Genomic DNA, 20,857 nt, shown 5'->3' with positions numbered 1-20,857 from the left:
GACACAGTGGTTTTTCATATTCAGTCTTTAGCTGCTCATTCTGGGAATATCATTATCGATTTTATTTTTTATACAACTTCCTGCGAATAGCAAACCAATGGATGATTTAGATTCCAAATATTTGTATCTTTCACATTATATATAAATCTAGCCTTCTATAAAGTGCTGTTTCATCCATCTCCACATTGTCAGCATGAACAAGAATTACATTAGCTCATTGGTTCAGACTTATTTATAAGACACATGAACACACACACACATGCAACACAAAACAGACCCGAACGTTTTAAGAATATGACTTTATTGATAAATACTTACATGAAAGTTGAGAAAATAAACAGACACACAAAAGTAATTTATAATTCATGATATTACATATACACATTTTAAATATTTTCGTCAGTCGACCTCTGACCTTTACACTTCTTTAGTCCCACTTGGAAAACTGATGAATATCAATAATCAATATCAGCATTAACCAGTTATTTAGCAACTCGGCAGGTTCCTGTTGTAGGTGTAATGAAATCGATCTGCCTCTTGGGGGTGCAAGTGGATTGTATAAGCGTTTTCTTTCTTTCAATAAGCAGAGACGCTGATAATTATTTTATATATAAAATTTTATAAATACATGACCAGCAAATATCACTGCAAGCTGAAAACATTAGGTTTAACTTCATCAGTACCCAGCCCCCGCCCAAAAAACTGCCTCTGATCACAAAGGTGTCCACATACTTTCAACCATATAGTTCATAATATATTAATATAGAATTATGATTAGAAGACTGATAATGAGCATTAGAGGCCAGATGTGTCCGTCAGTGCAGGTGTTGGACGTCTGCTCTCGCTCAGTGTTCAGGGTGTTTGTACTGCACACTCGTCCCATGGTGGAGAGGCATCAAACTGTTAGAGACAGGGCCAGAATAAAAACAGCAACACAGACAGGACTGGAGACAGAGGGGTGGGGGGGGTGGGAGGGGGGCGGAGAGACAGGGGGTGAGTCGGATTAAAGGGGAACTCCAGCGATTTAAATTTGTTCACTTCTTTAAAGTTGAGAGATTCAATAAAAAAGTAATTCATATTGAAAAAAACAAAGGTATTTTGTCTCCCATAATGCAACTCTCCTACACCTGAAAACAAACATCACATGACATCTGACTCTGGTCACATGATGTAAACAGTTGGCTACAGAAACTACTACGCACACGTCACTGTCCTCAGACCGTCCATCGCTGCAGCTCCTCTTTTCAGCCTCTGTCTCAAACACTTGGTTTTAGCTCCTGTCTCTTTAAGACCCTACCTCTGATCCCTACCCCTAAGTCTGCTCTGATTGGTCCACTCCTCTGTGATTGGTCAAACCCTTCCAGCGCATGTAGGAAATGTTGAGTGGTTTAAAAGTGAAGTATCTCCTTTAGCGTCGGTGGAGTGCCCCTTTAAACCAATGTCACTGCTCCCTTCCCAGAGGTCAAAGGTCAAGGATATATTTCCCCAAGGTATTTTCACTGTCAGGACACGTGATAGTGTATTTCAGTCTGTGCCTCCTTGTCTCCCTCTAACTCTGTTATCTCATGTTATCGATGTCTCACGCCCCCTTTGACCCCGTGACCACGCCCTGATGTCCCTCTGTCTCAGCTGCTCGGATGATTACCTCTAAAAGACTAAATCAGTTTTTACCTTGAAGCAGTTTTTGAACTTCTTGGAGACGAAGAAGAGGATGATGGGGTTGATGCAGGAGTTGATGGTGGCCATGTTGATGCTGAAGTAGTCCAACACCAGCAGGAAACTGGAGCAACAGAAGTAGAGCAGGTGAAATGAAACCACTCTTCACAAGGGCCGGAGAGCAAAGAGGAAGAACTACCTGGTAAATAATACGCCACCTACTTTAAGAAGTCACAGCGACGAGCATCATGGGATCTGTAGATGGTTTTTTTCAGCAGTCGACTCAGATGCAGTGGGAACCAGCACAGAGCGAAGATCAGCACCAGACAGAAAACGGCTTTCGCTACTTCTCTACGCTGGAGAGAGAAAGTGGATCTGAAATGACTTCACATGCTTCACTTTGTTTTTACTGACGAACCTAAAGTCCTCGCTAATGAATCCACAAGAGCTGATGGTGGTGGAGATGGTTGAAACTAAATTTAAGTTTTAAAAAAAGAAAGAGAACATGTGGTCATTTACCTCTGTTTGTTTTTTTACAGATTAAAAGTTAATGTCTTTGCAGATGATGCAACTGTATTTTGGGTTTTACATAAACAGCAGTAGATGTTCTTGTGTTGCACATTTGTCCAGTGGGAGTCGTGACGATTTTTCTAGCAATTGAAGCTGCGTATATATGTGTGTGTGCTTGTGTGTGTACTTGTGCGTGTACCTGTTTGAGGTGCTCGCTCAGTGAGACCTTCAGACTTCCTTTCTGGTGTCGGAGCATCTCGCAGGTCATCAGGCCGTAGAAAACCACAGAGCAGATGAGAGGGACGCAGAAGTAGAAACCAAACAACCACCAGTCCTTCGCTTCCCGGTAGAACTGGACCAAACAGAAACACACACTTTAACTACATGGAGGAGGTAACACAACTCAGGATCAAGATCAGGTCTCACATTCTTTACTCTACATATTCAGGTTGAGACCTTTACATCAGAGAGAAACCGACAGGTCCCATTTTGAGTCTGTGGAGAGAAAAGTCTCCACAGAATCAAGTGGGTGTGGTCAAAGTGTTTTGAAAGGTCCAGTTCTAACGAATTAAGCCTGATGGCAGGTCAGCTGACCCGGGATCGGTTTCCAGGGCCCTGGACGCAGTTTGTTGATTTCTTTTGTAAACAGGAAATTATGTTATAAACTCTGTGAACTAAAGAGACCTCGCCCTGAACCAACCAGGATCAAACCCTCCAGCCGGTTTTATTCTTCACCCATGAATTAAGAGTGCAGATCATTTTTACTGTCGCTGGCAGACACATGCACAAACACACGTGCACAAACACACGTGCACTCACAGCCAGAAAAGGCGTCCTGGGCTCCAGCATGCAGGTCGTGATGGTGACGTTGTTGTAGTCGAAGTTGACCATGTTGAATCCGACCGCCTCCGGGACGGCGAGCACGAGGGACAGCACCCAGATCGCCACTATCTCCACCGCTGTGACCAAAGGAACACCTGTGCCCTGGACCCGCGACCAGGACACCACCGCGCGATACCTGGGGACAATAACCGGAACTTTTCAAACCACGGATCACTCTTTCAGCCATGCAGACGTATAATTGTCGTTATTAGTACAAATGATTATATCTGAAACTGGAAGCTGGAGAATCTGAGTGTAAGCAGCAGCTGTTTGAGTGCAAGAGCAGAGTTTAGAGTGAGAGCTTTACAAAATCAGAAAGTGAGATCAATAAATCCTGCTCTCAAACTGAAAAAACACACTATTTAATAAGGATAGGGTGTGGGGGTGTGTGTGTGTGGGGGGGTCCTCAGACATTGGTGTACTGTGTACTTTACCTGTCCACACTCAGCATGCACAGGTTGAGGACGGTGATGCCGACCGAAGCTTTCTGCAGGAAGGGGAGCAGTTTGCAGAGGAAGAGGCCGAACACACTGTCGGCAAAAGGCCACCGCATCACCAGGAGCTGCACAAAGACACACACACACACAACACACACAAGGCTTTAACAGATTATCACAGTTTCAGAGTGTGTGCAGAGCGTTATCTCATCTATTTCCGTTCCTTGCCCGTGTGCCTCTCGGCTTCCTGACTGAGACACACAACACACACACACACACTGATAACACAGGAAGCTGAATGCAACCAGCTTGTTATCAATTACACTTTCATTTCTCAAATTTAATCGTCAAATGGACTTTATAAATCTTTACAGCGTAGAAATGTTGATTATTTAATATCTGCTCCACCAAGTTGTGAGAAGCTGCCACGTGTCATGAGAACCAACAACACAAATACAACACACAAACAACACAAATACAACACACAAACCTTGTAGATGTTGATGGGGATGTCGATGGCGATGTAGATCAGGTCTCCCAGGGCCAGGCTGGCGATCAGAGCGTTGGGTCCGTTCCTCATGCTTTTGTTTTGGCAGATGATCCTCAGCAGCGTGGCGTTTCCAATGATCCCCACAGCAAAGATCACGCAGGACATCACCGTGTTGATGTACTTGAAGGCCACGTTTATTGAGGTCACGTGGATACATCGGGGGGGCAGCGCTGGGAGCTCGCGAGCGGCCGCTGAGGAGTTGGTGGGCGGCGGGAGAGGACTTCTGTCTTGCTTGTGTCTCAACTTGCTCGAGTGCTTCAGCTTCTGGGAGTCCAGAAGCACCAGAGGCTTGTTCACGGTCTCCTGCACCAGACGTGGGACTCGCTCTGGGGTCTGGATCAGATTCTCTGCTCCCGGTCCCAGAGGTGAGTCGGTGCTGTGGAAATCAGACAGGCCCTCAGACATCACCACATCTGATAGAGATGAGAAGTTACTGTGGCCACCAACTGGAGGAGCGAGCACCAAGCACCAGACCAGCAGCTGCACGATTAGCAGCCAGGGCTTGGATGTAGATCTGGAACTGAATCTGGGTCCCATTCCAGAACCCTGATCTGATCCACCTGAACACATCCTGGATCCTGCTGCGACTCCCGAACCACTTTCTAGTGTTCAACAGATTCTATGACTGAGCCGGCTCCGAGTCCAGAGCCTTTTCTAGAAGCCCACGACTGTAACTCCACAATCAGCCACAGAGTCAAATCTAGAAGTTCTAAATGTTTTTCTGGAATCTGGGACAGATAAAGAAATCAGATGGTTGGTTTGGAGCCTCCACTTCACGATGTGACATTGACATTTTGCTCATTGCAAAACTACAACTAATGAATAAAACCTTTCAAAATGAAATAAGATAACAGAAATGTATTGTTATTGTTGATGATTCTCACCTGTCGATGTTTCTCTGTCTCCTTCTGGAACTTGCAGTTAAATTACAATAATTTTTCTTCAGTGTAAACAAGAAGAACGGAAGAAGAGAAGAAGAAGAGAAGAAAAGAGGAGTGAGTGCGGCTGAGACTAAACTAAAAAGGTTGAAGTGACGGAGGTGAGTTTTAACTTTCGCTCTCTCCCTCTCTCTCTCTCTCTCTCTCTCTGATTGCCCCCTCCTCTCCTCTTTCCTCCCCCTGAGAGTGTCTCCCCCCTCACCTCCTCTCCTCTTTCCTCCTCTTTTACTCTTTTCTAAATGTGTGTAAACACGAGAGAAGACGAAGAGAATGAGAAGAACATTTTAAATTTAAATACATTGAATATTAACTAAAGATAATAAAGACTGATGAGTATGGAGACAATTTTCCCCAGTGAGGGAGTAAAAAGCATCAAACTGACTTGAGGCTAAATCTATATTATAGAAGGTCAAATGATGAGGTCAAAATCACAGTGATAAGATATAATATCATAATTAAAAGTTGAGATTTGGAGATGACATTATAAAAATGGAGATTTTGAAAATGACGCAGACGTTGTTTGAAGAAAATGATTCCACAGTGTACGACTCGTCTCCTCTTTCAATCTGTTATAGTGGAACAACTCATAAACACATGAGGTGGCGTTAACACACACACACAGACACACACACACACACATAATTGAAACCAAAGCCGTGTTTTAAACCAATTTTCCCTCTTAGACTTCCCTGATGAAACGAGGTTGTGGAAACAGTCAAACAATAAAATTAGTTCCTGCGTCTGAACGACAAATTCACTTCACTGGAGTGTTTGAACACAAAGTGGAGCCAGACTCAGTTTACTACACACAGAGTTTCCCGTTTGTGTTTGAAGCCATTTTACTGTTACTTGTTACTGATTGAAACAACAAGGAATTAGTTCTGTTGGGAGGAGTTTCTCAGACGTCACAGGGAAGTATTTAGTTTTTCTATTTCATGTAAGAAAGGTGCCACACTCCCAGTGTCTGTGTGGCTGTTCTCTGGCTTCAGATGGGAATCAGGTTAAATGGGACACTAACAACTAAATGTGGATCTGATTATCGGAGTCAGACTCTTCTTCAGGATACGTGATCGAGGTTTGAACAACTGTCAGCGACACGTAGGCTGCTCTGCTTGAGTGGGGCGTGTCCGTGTTGTGTTTACACATCTGTTTACACATCTGTGTGTTGCTGTGAGGCTGCAGTGACCTCTGACCTTCTGTCAGGCTGACGTCACGTCTGTACGAGTGACTGACTCTCACTACAGATATTCTACTGTGTGTGTGTATGTGTGTGTGTGTGTGTGTGTGACTGTTAATGCAGAGATAAACCAAGGAAGGCTCTACGTGACTTGAACCATGCAGGATTTTTACTTTTACTTGTTTGAGTCTTCCTCCAATGCCGTGGGAAAAAAACTAAATGAGGGAAATCATTAATCAACAGACAAGCCCACGATAAGACCAAACATATACAAATGCTGACAACATAATACCATAGAATAGATTTGGAAAGACTTAATCAAAATAAATACTTGAAAAGATAATATAATAGAAGAAAAGAGTCAATAAAAGGTCTAAAAACATAGTTAAATATATTAACAAAAATGTCAAATTGAATACTACTTCAAATAGATGCAATAAAATAATGTTTAAATTACTTTAGCTTGTTTATTATCAGTGCGTGTAACTGTCACATTGAATCTGGTGCCAGATGAGAACGTTTGAAGAAGCAACAGAGACAAAGAAAAAGGGAATAAGATCATTTTGTTAATTAACTTACATTTATTTGAATGTTTCCTGACTTAATTACAGAGAGGAAAAAGATATGTGTTGTAAGTGTAAATACTTGTTAAACACTTTAAAGAGTCACTTTGTTATTTGTCGCCACAAGTGTAAGAAAAATAAGACACGGTTCGCTTCTGGCTTTTCACGAGCGACGCTGGTTAATGAACAAATGAAGCTGAGGAACAAAGGAGTCGAACCAGAAGCAGATTCTCAGACAAGAAACAGCTGCTGCAGATCTCCACCACCAACATGGAGCTTTACTAGAAGCTCTTTGATTCCATCACCACAGAGTTTCCGTCACTGCTGTGGTGAGATGGAAAAGGTTTCCTCCAACATCTGAAGAGGAACGTGTGATTTACACCGGCAGGAAATCGTATTCCTCCTGCAGATGCTTGAATATTATGTTTGTGAATCATTTTCTATTACCCGAGTACGATTTAAATATCTGGTCTCCTCCCTAGGCTCCATTTAATAATTGATTTTCAGGTTGTTTTGGACATTCAGATCTTTTCGTGGTGTAAAAATCAAGACAAATATATATATTTTTTAAGATGTGAACTGACGTGAGTGAGGAGCAACTTTCAAAATTGAATATGAACCATGTTCAAATTATATAAATTCCACATAGACTACTTTAGAATAACAATAATGAATGTAGAATTGAAAGAAAAAAACTTATAAAAAAGGGAGGACTGGTTCCATACAGCACATGTGGACATAAAGGGAAAAATAAATAGATAGCACCTTGAATCATGTTGGAACAATTATAGTATTTATTAATAACTTAACAAAGTGTAGACTATATAAGGTTTGGTGGTGTATTTATCTCAGTTAAAGGAGGAGAAACCAGGTCGAGTTGTTTTGGAATGGAACCAGGAACCAGGAACCAGGAACCCGTGCTCAGTGCTGGAATGCGGTCCATGCACTGGTACCATGGTGACGGTGACGCCTGTCGGACACCGGAAGTTTCGTTTTCAGCTGCGGTGAAGTTTTTTGTTGTTGTTTGTTTTACTTTAAACTGAACGTAAAGGTAAACACCATACGCATTCTAACTGTTTTCACCAAACTCACAAAGAAACTGTTACGTTTAAAATAAGGTGAGTTATAGAAACGGTTGCTAACTTTAGCTAGGTGTTAGCTAGGTGTTAGCTTGGCTTTAGCTAGGTCTTTACAATGATTCCTTGATTCTTATTTGATTGCAGTAGTAACAAAACTACATTAATCAGAAAGAAAAGAAAGAAACAAAACATGCAAATTTAACAACAAATTAACAAGTTGTGAGGTTTTGTCAAACTAATGGAGACATACACCCTGCAGATACACGGATTGTGTGTCTGCAGGGTGTATGTCTCCATTAGTTTGATTGACAGGTGAAGATGAGCTCTACTGAAGTGCTCGGCCCAGGTGTGTTTATTTGTTTACCAGGAAATAACATGCAAACAGCAGGGACATTTATTACTCAAAGTCTGGTGTGTGTGTGTGTGTGTGTGTTAGTCTATGGTCAGCAGGATGAAGGAGTCGGTATTGGAGGAATCGGCTCAAGTCGCGTCCAAAGAAGAAATTTCACAGTGAGTTCAGTTGAAGTTTCAGTGTGACTCCATCGATGTTTGACTCTGATGTTTGTTCTCATCTGCGTCACATTGGAACCAGGTTCAGAAACAGCCTGAAACAGAACATCTGTGTGCAGATGCTCCAAGAAGGTCACCACAGGTAAATCAACCCACACTTAGACTCAAGAGGGAGTTTCACTGTTGGTTAAGGCACAAATAAATAATGTTATGATAATCAAGACTAGAGGAGAATTGTTGTTGTCTCCGCTGCAGCTCTCTCCTCCCTCTCTCTCTCTCTCAGGTCGTTCTCTGAGCTCTTCTCTCTGCTGCGGTCGGACCACGATCGCAGGGCGGCTGAACCGGGCTCTGCTCTCCAGCTTGATGTTCCGCTGGAGGAACAGCAAGAGAAGCTGGAGACGGTGAAGCTGCACCTGAGCCGGGCCGAGCAGGCGGAAAGGACCGGTACCATCACCTACACATTAATATATAATGTTTAACAATTCTTTATTAAAAAGCCTAAAACCCACTACACATATGTTTACTAGTTTGTTTTACGTGTTCTTACATTATCCAAAATGTTTATCACAATTGCATCATTGATAATAGTGGTGAAAACAACAACTCCCATGATCCCACACAGCTTCACTGTCTCCTCAAACTTTTGTTATTGTTTTGATTGGGAGCCCCCTAGTGGTCGAAGGTACATATTACAGGTTTAAGACAGACACACCCTGGAAGAAGGAATATGTTAAATATTGAATTAAATCCACCTGATAACATAAATATTGTATTAACTGATCAAATATGCTGCAATTGAATACTTACAGCCATGTTTATAGGATGTATGCAGAAAACAAGTCAAAATGTCCTTTAGTGAGATGTAAATTAACTGTTACATGGATGATTATACATCAATAAGATGGCATACTGTAAAATTATGGATTTTCTTAATGTAATTTTTCACATCGTGTTTCCTCTATGTGTGTGTGTGTGTGTGTGAATGTGTGTGTGTAGGTTCCTGGTCCGTGGTGTGTGAGCAGCGTCTGTTCCTGGGTCGATATTTCTCGGCTCCTGAGGATCAGTGGCTGAGTTTGCACTTCTACCAAAGCTGTGCAGACACTGGGTGCTCAAGACCAGCCACTGAGGCCCGGGCCTGCATGGCTGAGCTCTACCTGCAGCAAGGCAAACACACACACACACACACACACACACACACTCACACTGTGGAAGTTAAGCTGAAACACTAAAATGTAATTCAGATCGTCTCGCTCCTGCAGGAGAGCTGGAGATGGCGAAGCAGCAGGCGGAGCTGTGCGTCAGACAGGCGGAGGACGGAGGCTGGCTGGACTTGAGCGGTCGGCCCCTGAGGCTCCGGGCCTGTGAGGCACTATGGAGGATCTACGACACGTTAGCTGCCACTCAGCTGATCGCTGCAAACTACAGCGAAGCCTTGGAGCTGCTCAACAAGGGCTACATCATGGCCACTGAGTGTAGGTGTGAGTGTGAACGTTTGGAAGTGAATACATCAGCAGGTGGTGTGACTAATGGATGCATTGGAACAAGCTCACACACACACACACAACATCTACGATAATTATAGACTGAGAGGAGGTGGTGGTGTATGTGTTCACAAGAAAAGTAAATTTAACTTTGTGGGAAGTTAAACATTTAGTGTGTACTTTCCTTTGTCTGTTTTAGCTGAAGACAAACACTTTGAGGGGGAGGCGGCCTATCGACTGGGACTGGCCTATCAGCTCACAGGAGACCACAACACAGCCAAAAAGGTACCTGTGTGTCTGTACTTGTTCTGAAGATGCTTTCATTTTCAGTTTAGGTCTGAAGTTGAATTACCGTATGAAAGATGTAGAGCACAAAATCATCATCATCATTGAAAATGGATCTGAATGTTAAGTAATTAAGTTATAAAACCGTTGTCCAGTTCCTCAACACCTGCATGCAGATTTGTGGCACGATGCAGGACGCTGACGGACTGGGAAAGGCCTACAAGGCTATGGCCAAGTCTATGGAGAGGTACACACAAACACACACACACAAACACAAACACACAAACTCGAACCCACTGACTCACTCAGTGTATTTTCACAGTTACATCTGACTGATTACTGTACTGCTTGTACTCTACATACTCATCTCATTTGCCCCCCGGTGGCTGGCTGCAGTATAGGTTATAAACCTCCTCCATGTTAGCACTTGGGACATGGACAAAATATAAAAAAACATCAAAGTAGACGTTAAATAGATATTTGACAAAGATGATTTCGGTCATGTTGGTATCTCTTATCACAATGATGGATGTACAAATGTGTGTTTGTTTGTGTGCGTGTGTGTCGGTGTGTGTATGTGTGTGTCAGTGAGGGTAACACAGACGAGACAGTCCATTGTCTGGAGAAGTTGGTTGACATCACTCGTAGCACTGGACAGCAGGACAACCTGGCAGACGCCTGCCTGTGTCTGGGCAACATCTACTACAACACTGTATAAAACACACGCACACACACACACATTTAATTGTTTGCATTATGCTTTCTCTCTGTCTGTCTCTCTGTCTCAATCTGTCCTTTCTCTCTCTCATAGCATCAGTATAGCAGAGCCTGTGAGTTCTTCCTCCAGGGTTTCGAAGTTGCCTGTGGCATCGGAAACGTGGATCTGCTGCAGAAAGCCCAGGTTCATGTTCCTCACCTGAGATCGTGTTTCACACCCGTCCACTTCTTTCTTCGGTTGTTTGTTGCGAGATTTCACAAAAGATAATAAAGATGGTTTATCCAACATCCGTTTCCCAGCAAACATCCTCACACACATTCACACCTGTTCTTCTTCCCTCTCCCCCCCTCAGGTGTTGCTGGGCTGTGCTCGTGCTGACGTGAAGTCGGCCTCGCCCGCAGCCCAGTGACGGCTGCTGGTCTGGCAAGAGATGAGAGGAAGTCAGGAGCTTGTTAACGATGCCGGTGAAGAAAAACCTAAACCAAAACATTCTCCTTCATTCCTTTAACAGTGTAAGACACGAAGATGAACATTGTACTGCAAATTAACATTAAAAGAACATAAACAGACAAAGCTGTTTGATAAATTATTTGTATTATTCACTTTTAATGTGTTTCATATAATCTCATTTGTCTGTGAAATGTTAAATAAATAACTAATACAGAAGAGGTATGACGAGGGTGACAAAGTTCTTCAAACTGTTGCTTTTATTCAACCTTATCATCAGATCGTTTTTAACTATTAACACTCCTATTAATTTTGTCCTATGATTGTATTCTGTTTTTACAATTTTGTCAAGCTAATAAAAAAAACATCATAATACCAATACTAATACTAATCAAGAAACTCAGACAGTTCACATAGAATTTAAAAAGAAAGATTCCCTTAAGATATAAAATATAACATAATTAAACATTAGAATCTGATCTGAAGAGGTCAGTTTTAGAAAATATTAAACTTCTCGTAGAAAAAGAGAAAGAAAAACATACTTTGTACCTGTGTTGTTTTTTACCTACATTACGGTAAATTAATAAAAACGCTGCGGCGCGTCCGCTCCAGTCGTTACGGTGGAGCTGCGGCCCATGTGACCGGAAGCAGGTCCGGATGTCCCGCTGGTGTTTTCTGACAGAACATCCTCCGGAGCAGGAGAAGAAGCTTGTGGAGCTGCGGAGCCTCGGGTCCGGCTGGAGTGACGGGGGACGCCGGGGTGATTGGCTGGTGCCCGGGGGCTGAAACATGGGCCTCCTGGCGAGGGTCCGGAAGGAATGGTTCATCATCGGGATCGTGGTGGTGATCTTATCCGCCAAACTGCAGCCCAGCTTCGGCGTGAGAGGAGGTGAGCGGGTCGGAGTTTGACAAGCGGAGCTCAGGAAGTCCACCGCAGTTATTTAGAAACAACAGGATCAGAGTTAAAGTATCGAGTAAACACAAACTTTACACTTTAAACTAACCGGGGACAGTCGCTGAATAAATTGGCTGGTGAGTGATTATTAAAATCCGCGTTTTACTGGAATTAAACTCACAACTTTCACTCTGTCTCTGTCCACGGACATGAGGGGGTGCGGCGGAATTCGTCTCCAACCCGGTTAATACACGTTATCTCGTGTATGTGAGTTATGCCGAATTAAAAGTTGGATCCTACTGTCGAAGTTTATGTAAAAATGAATGACAACCTACTCGTAAATGTTCGTGTCAAAGGGAGAAGACTGTAAAATAGAGGAATTTCGAAACGGCAGTTCGCTATTAAAGTGTGTGTGTGGTGACACGTTGCACTCATCAGCACTAATGTAAACACACTGCTCCGCGCTCCCGTGTGCGCGCCCTCGCTGGGCTGAGTTCCATAGTTGAACCAAGTGGGACTCACCTGAGGCGCTGAAGTTGGTGTCAGATTGGACGTTGCTCATTGGACATTAATACTTCAATTAGAGATAATTGATTCTGACAGCTTCCATGTCACGTGACGCTCTGACTCCAAACCGCCAGCTGTGCTCATCAAGGGTAATAATATAGTTCAGCACTGGTTTGGAGTCAGTGGATCACATGAAGTTATAAAAAGCTATTTAAAACAATGCAGGTATATTCTATCTGTATTCATGGTCCCCAAGTGAAAAACCCAACCTCAAACTAACTTCACCACGGTCCCTAGGGGCCCAGCTACCTGCTGCTGATAAGTAAAGAAGAGGGAAAGCTTTGATAAAGATAAGTCAACATGTCGGTCGTGACCTACACTGATAAGTGGATTGTTCACAACTTCACATGTCGACCTGCAGATTAGATAAACTCTGCTACTGTCTGTGTGCTGCATTCAGGTGCACTGGGGAAACTGCAGCTTTAAACTGCAGAAGACAGCTGCTTCAGTCTAAACTGTTGTTCAGTCAAATTGTCTCAGCCCTACTTTACATCTACATAACTGAATTCTGATGAAATCCCCATTCGGTGTTAAGATTATAAATTACTATTAATATGTCAAAATGGAGTTCACAGTGGTAAAGAAACTTGTTTTCTGGTCTCTCTCTCTCTCTCTCTCTCTCTCTCTCTCTCTCTCTCTCTCTCTCTCTCTCTCTCTCTCTCTCTCTCTCTCTCTCTCTCTCTCTCTCAGGTCCACTGAAGCCAGAGATCACCATCGCCTACGTCGCCGTCTCACTCATCTTCTTCAACAGCGGCCTGTCACTAAAAACTGAGGTGAGACAGCGACTGACACCAGCTCGCCATCTTCCCTCATGTGTCTGGTGAGTAACACAAATCTGAATGAGTGTTTCCTTTTCTGTCTCTGCAGGAGTTGACGAGCGCGCTGCTTCACGTTCGCCTCCACCTCTTCGTGCAGTCGTTCACGCTGGTCTTCTTCCCGCTGGCTATGTGGCTGCTGCTCCGAGTGCTGGGGCTCACCTCCATCGACCAATGGCTGCTCAGAGGGTAGGAAGAGTGGGTCTGTGAATTCCACCCTTTGTTCACGTTCCCTCCCTCACTGTACCTGCGGGGCGAGTTATTTACTCACACACACGGAGGGAGAGAGGGAGAGAGGGAGAGAGAGGGAGAGAGAGAGAGGGGGGCTCTTTGAAATCAAACTGATAATTAGGCAGGAGGAACAACCTGATGATTAAAAAGTTATGTGTAAACTGCATTTTATTTTGAAAAGCTCCTACTGCAAGGGGAGGTTAACTCTCTATGATCACGTTTTCTAATGTGATCACATCGTTCTAAATGTGTCTGACCTTTGACCTTTTGAACTACGGGGGGGGTTAATGATTGTTCCTCGCCTTTCTCTTTTTTCCGTGCTCCTCGTCCTCCTCTTCATCATGCTGTCGTGGTTGCCTAGGTTACAGACGGTGAGCTGCATGCCCCCCCCGGTGTCGTCAGCCGTTATCCTCACCAAGGCGGTCGGAGGCAACGAGGTAACACCGCTCACATGTTCGCTGGTTATTGTCCTCCAGTGTTTGAAGGATGGTGTGATGCTGAAGAGCAATGAGCGGCGTGTTGACTTAGTAACTGATTGTGTGTGTGTGTGTGTGTCTGTGTGTGTGTCTCCAGGCGGCCGCCATCTTCAACTCAGCGTTCGGGAGCTTCCTGGTGAGATGCTCTCAGGGTCGGACTCTGTGATTTATGAATGAACGTTGGTTCAGGATGTAACTGTGTGGTTTGGTTCTGCAGGGAATCGTCGTGACTCCGGTGCTGCTGCTGATCTTTGTAAGTCCGACATGTGGAAAAACAAAAACACACTGTGAAGAAAGATGAAGGTCGAGTCTCCTCTTCCTCCAGAAAGGAAGCTATATATTTATAAAAGTTGTTGGTGATTCTCAGACTTCTTTATGACAAAGAAATCTAATTTAAGGTTTGATGTTTTAAACTTTAACAACCAAAAACGTTAAACTAGAATCAAGAAAATAAACCTACCTATTTTAGAGTATTTTCAATTTATCATATCAGCAAACAAACACTGATACATCTGTGAAAGACTTGTGATGATGTCATTCCTTCCGTGTGATTGTGTTGTAACATCTCTTTCATGGTTCTTCTCCTCTTCCTCCTCCTGCAGCTTGGCTCCTCATCGTCCGTTCCCTTCTCCTCCATTTTCTCTCAGCTCTTCATGACGGTCGTGGTGCCGCTGATCCTGGGTCAGGTATGAGTTTGTGTGTCAGTGTGTGGTGTGTCGTAGTTGGTTTTACAGTGTTGGTCTCGGCCTGAACGTCTCTCTGGTGTGTGTGTGTGTGTGTTCAGGTGTGTCGAAGGTTCCTCAGGGAGTTTCTGGAGAGGAAGAAGCCTCCGTTCGGCGCTATCAGCAGCGCCGTCCTCCTCATGATCATCTACACCACGTTCTGTGACACGTTCAGTAACCCCAACATCGAGCTGGACCCCACCAGTCTGCTACTGGTCGTCCTCATCAGTCAGTACCAGCGCCTGCCACTCACAGCACGGCTCCACAGGCCAAAACATGTTGACAAAGCTGGAAATGTTTAGGAGATATTCAAGATTGAAATGATCTAGCAAAATAAAATAATATGCAGCTTCATTAGATTTTTATTTACTATGTTTTATCAGTCCAAGATAAAATAAGAAAGATAACTCGCTCTCTAATGAACAGGTTTCTCTAGGCAGAGGCTGTGTAATTATGTTTTCAGATTGTCGGTCTGGAGGTGTTGAGGAGATAACTTTACACATAATAAAACCCTGTCACCGTCTCTACACAATTTACTTAAGGCAGAAAAAACTTGTCTAGCATGCTCCAGTTGTAGCCACCAGGGGGTGACAGACCATCAGCCTGTGAGGATGTTCACACCATCCACTTGTCTTGAAACTTTAAACAAAGCTAAATAAACAAAAAGCTCTTCCTTTAACATGTTCCCTGATCTCTGTGGGACTGATGATGTCAGTGGACGACAGAAAAAAATGGTTTAATTTAAAATGTATTCACAGATATCATGCAACCACCTATTGACACGTCAAAATATTTTTCTTGCTCCCCACAGTTTTCTCCATCCAGCTCAGCTTCATGCTGCTCACGTTCACCTTTTCTACTAGGTGAGTCTCCTCCTCTGTTTTCAGTCCTCCTTCTGTTTTTCTCCTCACTCTTTTTCCTCAGAGAAAATGAGTGATTGAAGGAAACTACCACTGTAAGGATGGAGGGTGTGAATAATAATCTGACTGGTGTTTGTTTCTTTTCAGGGCGGGTTCAGGATTCAGTCCTGCAGACACTGTCGCTATCATCTTCTGCTCCACACACAAGTCATTAACCCTGGGTAAACACACAACACACAGACACACACACACACACACACAGTCAATCCTCCTGTTTTAATATCATCAAATAACTAAATAAAACCACAGTGATAAAAAACATGAACAAACATCAGTGTTATTATAAGACATAAACCATCTTTGACTAACTTTAATCTGTCTGCTTTGACTTTTTGTACTTCGGTCCATGTCCCATCTGCTAACATGGAGGAGGCAGGGTTTGTGTGTTATACTGTAGCCAGTCACCAGGGGCGATCCAGATGATTTGGCTTCACCGTTGGGAGCCGTCTATGATCCAGATGTTTAATATCATCTTGTGTTTGATCCGTGTCCAGGTATCCCCATGCTGAAGATCGTGTTCGAGGGCTACGAGCACCTCTCCCTGATCTCGGTTCCCCTGCTGATCTACCACCCGGCTCAGATCCTGCTCGGCTCCGTCCTCGTGCCGACCATCCGCAGCTGGATGACCACGCAGCAGAAGGTACGCGCCGATCCCTGCCGACACCTCAGTGCTCTGGTTCAGAGCTCCTAATCCCACCAGTTAACGGGCCGCGGGCTGCATTCCAAAACTCACCTGGTCACCTTTTCTCCTCTCCTGCAGTCTAGTCTGTTGTTGCGATAGGGCCGCGTTCCAACACTGCTGTCCTGTGAGTAGAGAGCTGACTTGAACCAACTGATTTAGTTATGGAGTAATGTCTGTAGGGATTCTGTGACGGTGCGTCCAGCAGCTTCATGTGGGTTCTTCTAATGTCAGTTTAAAATCTGTTCTAATGCGATCTGAGTGAAACAGCTCCCCCTACTGGCAGGAAAAAACATCTGCTGCTGGACTCACTGCTGCAAATCCCCCAGCTTCACTTGAATCAAGCCCCAGATGGGTTGAATGGGGTGAATGGTGGTGGTTTTAATGGTGATGTTTAAAGGGCTACCCCCCCCCCCCCCCCTCTGTGGTTCTACTGTGTCCGAAGTTGCTGCAACTAGAGTTCAGCTTCTGACGCAATCTTCTCTCTGAGCCTGAAAGGAAATGACCTAAGAACCTTTTGTTTTGTGACTTTGAATCAAAATCTCTAATCAATTTATACTGCCCCTGGTGACGGTTGGAGATTCACTGATCTTGCTCTTCACTCGATTCTCTTACTTTCTACTCTCGAGCTGAAGATCTCACTCTCTGACACTCAGTACTTCTCTGTTCAGGTGGTGAAGATGCAGCCGCCGCTCCAGCCCATCTGACGGAGAGGAAATCAGTGTTTTTATGGTGTTTGCACTGCGATACAAAGTGGACTGTGGCGGAGTCATGTGTGCCTTTATAACAACCAATCAACAGAGACCTCAGCGTGGCGAAGGAGACGAGTTGCCTTGATTTTCTCAGTTTCTACGTGAATGAAAGACTCTTGTATTTCCAACTTTTATATTTAAAAGAAGCTAAAGTACATGATTTATTTTTGTATGGAATAACCCAAAAGATTCCTGTTTGGGTTTTTTTTTTAACAAAGAGGGTTTGTTATGAAAAACTGGGACATGACGGGTGGAGTTACTGGGACCATTGATTTTTTTGGTTTAGTTTTCTTGCTATTTTCTACATTTTTCTACAAATGTGAATGAATCCCGCACTTAACTTATCGATATAATAAAACTAATGCTGGATGATCCGACTTTAAATGTACGGTGGAATATTGACAGCTTGTTTTGATTGTTTAACACCTTCAGAAATAAGCTTGTATTTGTTGAGGAAGGAGCGGCCCTGTGGTGAAGGAATAATGTTGAATGAATGATCAATCCAAATAACGAAGGTACGACATGCACACTGTTGTCGTGAATCTAATTTAACAACCAAAATACCATCGTTCTTCCCGGATCTATACGCATTCTTAGGTTTCCTCTTTTTTTTTTTTTTACATTATTCACAAATGTACTTAAACTGTACGTATATTTGTTCTCTCCTACGTTATTTGACGTACACGTCTGATTTGGGCCAAGCAGGATCTCATTTTGAAATCCAGTGGAACCACACAGTTGACTCTACATATGTGTTTATGTAGATGGAACCGTGCTCTCCTTCCGAACGAAGTGTTGCTGCTCACATTCATTTCATTTTGTCTTGGTGGGTCTATGAATGAATCTGTAGGTAGACGATGCTCTGTTCTAAGTCTCATATGGTGATGTAGACTTACTGATATAATTTTTCCTTTTGTTTATTCCGTCAACTGAAAACTTAAAATCCATTTTAAAGAGATGAATGTTAGAGAAGCAGGAAGAATATGAAAAGTATGCGAAGTTTCAGAGGTGGGGAACACAGTCTTTAACGAGAACCACCCATCCGGCAGGGTAACCACCAATCAGAGCTGTGTGTCCTTGGTAACTTGGTGCTCATGGGAAACAAGTCTGTTTCTGGACCTTAATGTAACACAACTATCACTGACACACACAAGTGGTGGTACAGCCTCGGTCTAGGCTGTTTCCAGCCTTGTTGGTAGAGATGTTTTCGCATCGCTAACAAAATTCTCCAGAGTTTCTTCATAAAACCGACTCTACAGCACAATTGTCATTGTACTGGACTTGATTCGGATGTGTCCAGTCACCGTTTACAGTTGTCAGTTTAAAGTGCAATTCATTTTCCAGCTGTTTATTTTACGATTTCTGAAGATGGTTAGTTTGATATGTGTGGGTAAATTAATTATAAGGAAATAAAAACTTTATATTCTATGATATATTGTGCTAATATCTCTTTTAAATGGACCAGATATGTGTTTCTTACATTTTGCTGTCTGATCGGGGGAAGAACACTGAGACTCCCAAGGAAGTATTGGCAGCTCATTAAATCCACTGACCCAGTTTGTGTTTGACAGATGGTCCTTCTGTCTCGTCATTTGAAGAAGCACGGCTAAAATAAGCCTCTCCAGCAGACCCTGGAGGCCTTGTGCTCTCCAGATCACACAATCAGACCCTTTAGATTGTATATGACTAAGCACAGCAGTGACACCCAGGACAATACACGTGACAGTGGAAAAATACTTTATTATTAAGTGCATCCAAAAGACATGATAAGTTTAAAGCTTTAATAATGTCTCCTGCTAAATCAGCACAGGAAACTGGGATTTATACAAACAAGTTCTCCAGTTATGCAATCATATACATCTACTGTGTATCTGGTTAAAAACTATACATTTTCTATGTAAGAAAAGTGTCCACCATATGGTGTATGTCATCCTCGTGTCTACGATACCAAAAAAAAAAATACTAGTTCTCTAAACATGCTGGTGGCAGGAACATTTTATTCCAGTTTCACCAAAAGTTGTCAAGGAGGACTGAAGAGAGTTTGTTCATACATGACAACAAGATTAAAACACTTAATAACCTGCAGGAATGCTCGAGGCTGCAATAATAATGTTTATAATCATTTTTAGAAAGTGTAAAAGTATTAATGTTAATATTTATGTTCATGATTTGTAATCCTGTTAAAATAGCATAGTGTAATTTGAGTTTGATTTAAAAGTCCTTATGGGTTAACTAGCTACCTACAACCAAGGCATTGTGGGATGTTTGTGTTTTTCAGTTGTTGTTACTTCTGCCCTCACAGCCGCTCTGACCTTGAGACGTATTTTGATATCCTCTCTGTCCATTTGTTCATATATTATTACATGTTTCCTGTATGTCAGTCTCCAGGTGCTGTCAGTATATCGTACTCTGCCAGAAGCACAAAACTGTTCTCTCTGATTCTTCGGACTCGGACCAAGTCCCCACACTCCTGGACGTGGATCAGGCCTCTCTCTCCTCTCTCTCCTCTCTCTCCTCGCTCATACTCTCTCTCCCTGTCGTTCAGCGTCACCGCTGTCCGTTTACCACAGGCCTGCCGGTACATGTACCTCACCCCAACCACCAGCACCATGCCTAAGCCCGCTGAGCAGCCCAGCAGCATGCCCAGCTCCCATGCACTGTGCCTGGGGATGATGTTTGGATACTTCCCGTCTTTGTCTGGAGTTCCAGGGGGATTGGGAGGACCTTTTGGTTTAGTATCAGTTTTGGGAAGGTGTGTTTTCAACTCGTAGCCCAGGTTTAGTTTAAAGTTTGGATCAAGGTTTGGATGAGGTTCGGGATTCGGATGAACCAGTGTTCTCTGTGTGGCTGGGGTGAGGTCGGGCTGAGGATCTAATGGGGCAATGTGATGCTGGATCAGCAAACTCTGGCCCATGGTCAGCTTCTGGGAGGGCACAGGGGAAGGAGAGGAGGTGGGGGGGTTGTAGAGAGAGCGAAGGGGAGCTGGAGAAGGTCCGGGGTGAGGAGAGGTAGACTGGGAGGTCGTAGAAAACGAGGGACCCAGTGAGAAGGAAGATGATATTCCAGTCAGAGGAGGAGGTGAAGATGAAGTAGAGGAAATGGAGGAGGTGGATGAGTCAGTGGAGGGGAGGGCTGATGAGATGGGGGAAGAAGAGGATGAGGAAAAGGTCAAATCTGTGTTCAACTGCGAAGAGGTAAAGGGAGACGAGGGAGGATTAGTTGAGGGGACTGGGGGAAACAGGGGAGCTGGTGATGGGTGGTCGGAAGAGTACGTTAGAGGATAAGTAGGGGAAGGCTGGACAGCTGGGAAATGAGGAGGAACAGAAATTGGGGAAGGAGAAGGAGGAGCAGATTGTGCAGGAGCGGTTTTGGGTTGTTTTTTTAAAGAGGAGGATGAGGAATGGGTGAACAATGTTGATCTTAAAGATGGATGTACCGTTACCTCGGTGGAACTTCTAGAGGGAGAAAGAGGAGTGGGAGATCTAGGATTGATGAGAGTCGATGGAGACAAACTAGGAGAGGAAGACGAGGCTGAAGATCGCAGGGTAGACCCGGAAGAATTAGGTG

General features: G+C 43.7%; 3 protein-coding genes across 5 annotated transcripts; 2 read left to right on the top strand and 1 right to left on the bottom strand.

Annotated features, from left to right (window-relative positions):
- Nucleotides 1-344: 344 nt before the first annotated feature.
- On the bottom strand, nucleotides 345-4,635 carry LOC133949633 (endothelin receptor type B-like). Of its 2 annotated transcripts, none has more exons than XM_062383565.1 (7): nucleotides 3,976-4,635; nucleotides 3,483-3,610; nucleotides 2,986-3,184; nucleotides 2,366-2,518; nucleotides 1,879-2,012; nucleotides 1,672-1,780; nucleotides 345-944 (listed from the first exon to the last, which is right to left on the bottom strand). In XM_062383565.1, the coding sequence occupies exons 1-7, from the start codon at nucleotides 4,603-4,605 to the stop codon at nucleotides 846-848; spliced, it is 1,452 nt and encodes a 483-aa protein (XP_062239549.1). In that variant the 5' UTR covers nucleotides 4,606-4,635; the 3' UTR covers nucleotides 345-845. The 2 variants fall into 2 exon arrangements, with proteins under 2 accessions (XP_062239549.1, XP_062239550.1); XM_062383566.1 differs by having other exon boundaries at nucleotides 345-900.
- Nucleotides 4,636-8,203: 3,568 nt separating this feature from the next.
- On the top strand, nucleotides 8,204-11,277 carry ttc29 (tetratricopeptide repeat domain 29). Its single transcript, XM_062383627.1, has 10 exons — nucleotides 8,204-8,302; nucleotides 8,385-8,444; nucleotides 8,586-8,746; nucleotides 9,299-9,466; nucleotides 9,562-9,774; nucleotides 9,983-10,068; nucleotides 10,224-10,315; nucleotides 10,657-10,780; nucleotides 10,880-10,969; nucleotides 11,139-11,277. Exons 1-10 carry the CDS (start codon nucleotides 8,232-8,234, stop codon nucleotides 11,193-11,195), a joined length of 1,122 nt encoding a protein of 373 aa, XP_062239611.1. The 5' UTR covers nucleotides 8,204-8,231; the 3' UTR covers nucleotides 11,196-11,277.
- A 622-nt stretch (nucleotides 11,278-11,899) lies between these two features.
- Nucleotides 11,900-18,718, top strand: slc10a7 (solute carrier family 10 member 7). 2 transcript variants are annotated; one of them, XM_062383588.1, is made up of 13 exons: nucleotides 11,901-12,122; nucleotides 13,386-13,468; nucleotides 13,563-13,699; nucleotides 14,103-14,178; nucleotides 14,315-14,353; nucleotides 14,435-14,470; nucleotides 14,820-14,903; nucleotides 15,002-15,167; nucleotides 15,751-15,802; nucleotides 15,947-16,020; nucleotides 16,354-16,499; nucleotides 16,620-16,665; nucleotides 17,210-18,718. In XM_062383588.1, the coding sequence occupies exons 1-12, from the start codon at nucleotides 12,023-12,025 to the stop codon at nucleotides 16,638-16,640; spliced, it is 1,014 nt and encodes a 337-aa protein (XP_062239572.1). In that variant the 5' UTR covers nucleotides 11,901-12,022; the 3' UTR covers nucleotides 16,641-16,665; nucleotides 17,210-18,718. The 2 variants fall into 2 exon arrangements, with proteins under 2 accessions (XP_062239571.1, XP_062239572.1); XM_062383587.1 differs by lacking the exon at nucleotides 16,620-16,665 and having other exon boundaries at nucleotides 11,900-12,122.
- The last annotated feature ends 2,139 nt before the right edge of the window (nucleotides 18,719-20,857 follow it).

This window comes from Platichthys flesus, chromosome 24, assembly GCF_949316205.1.
Source record: "Platichthys flesus chromosome 24, fPlaFle2.1, whole genome shotgun sequence".
Lineage (NCBI taxonomy): Eukaryota > Metazoa > Chordata > Actinopteri > Pleuronectiformes > Pleuronectidae > Platichthys > Platichthys flesus.
This window is presented reverse-complemented; position numbering and strand designations above follow the sequence as displayed.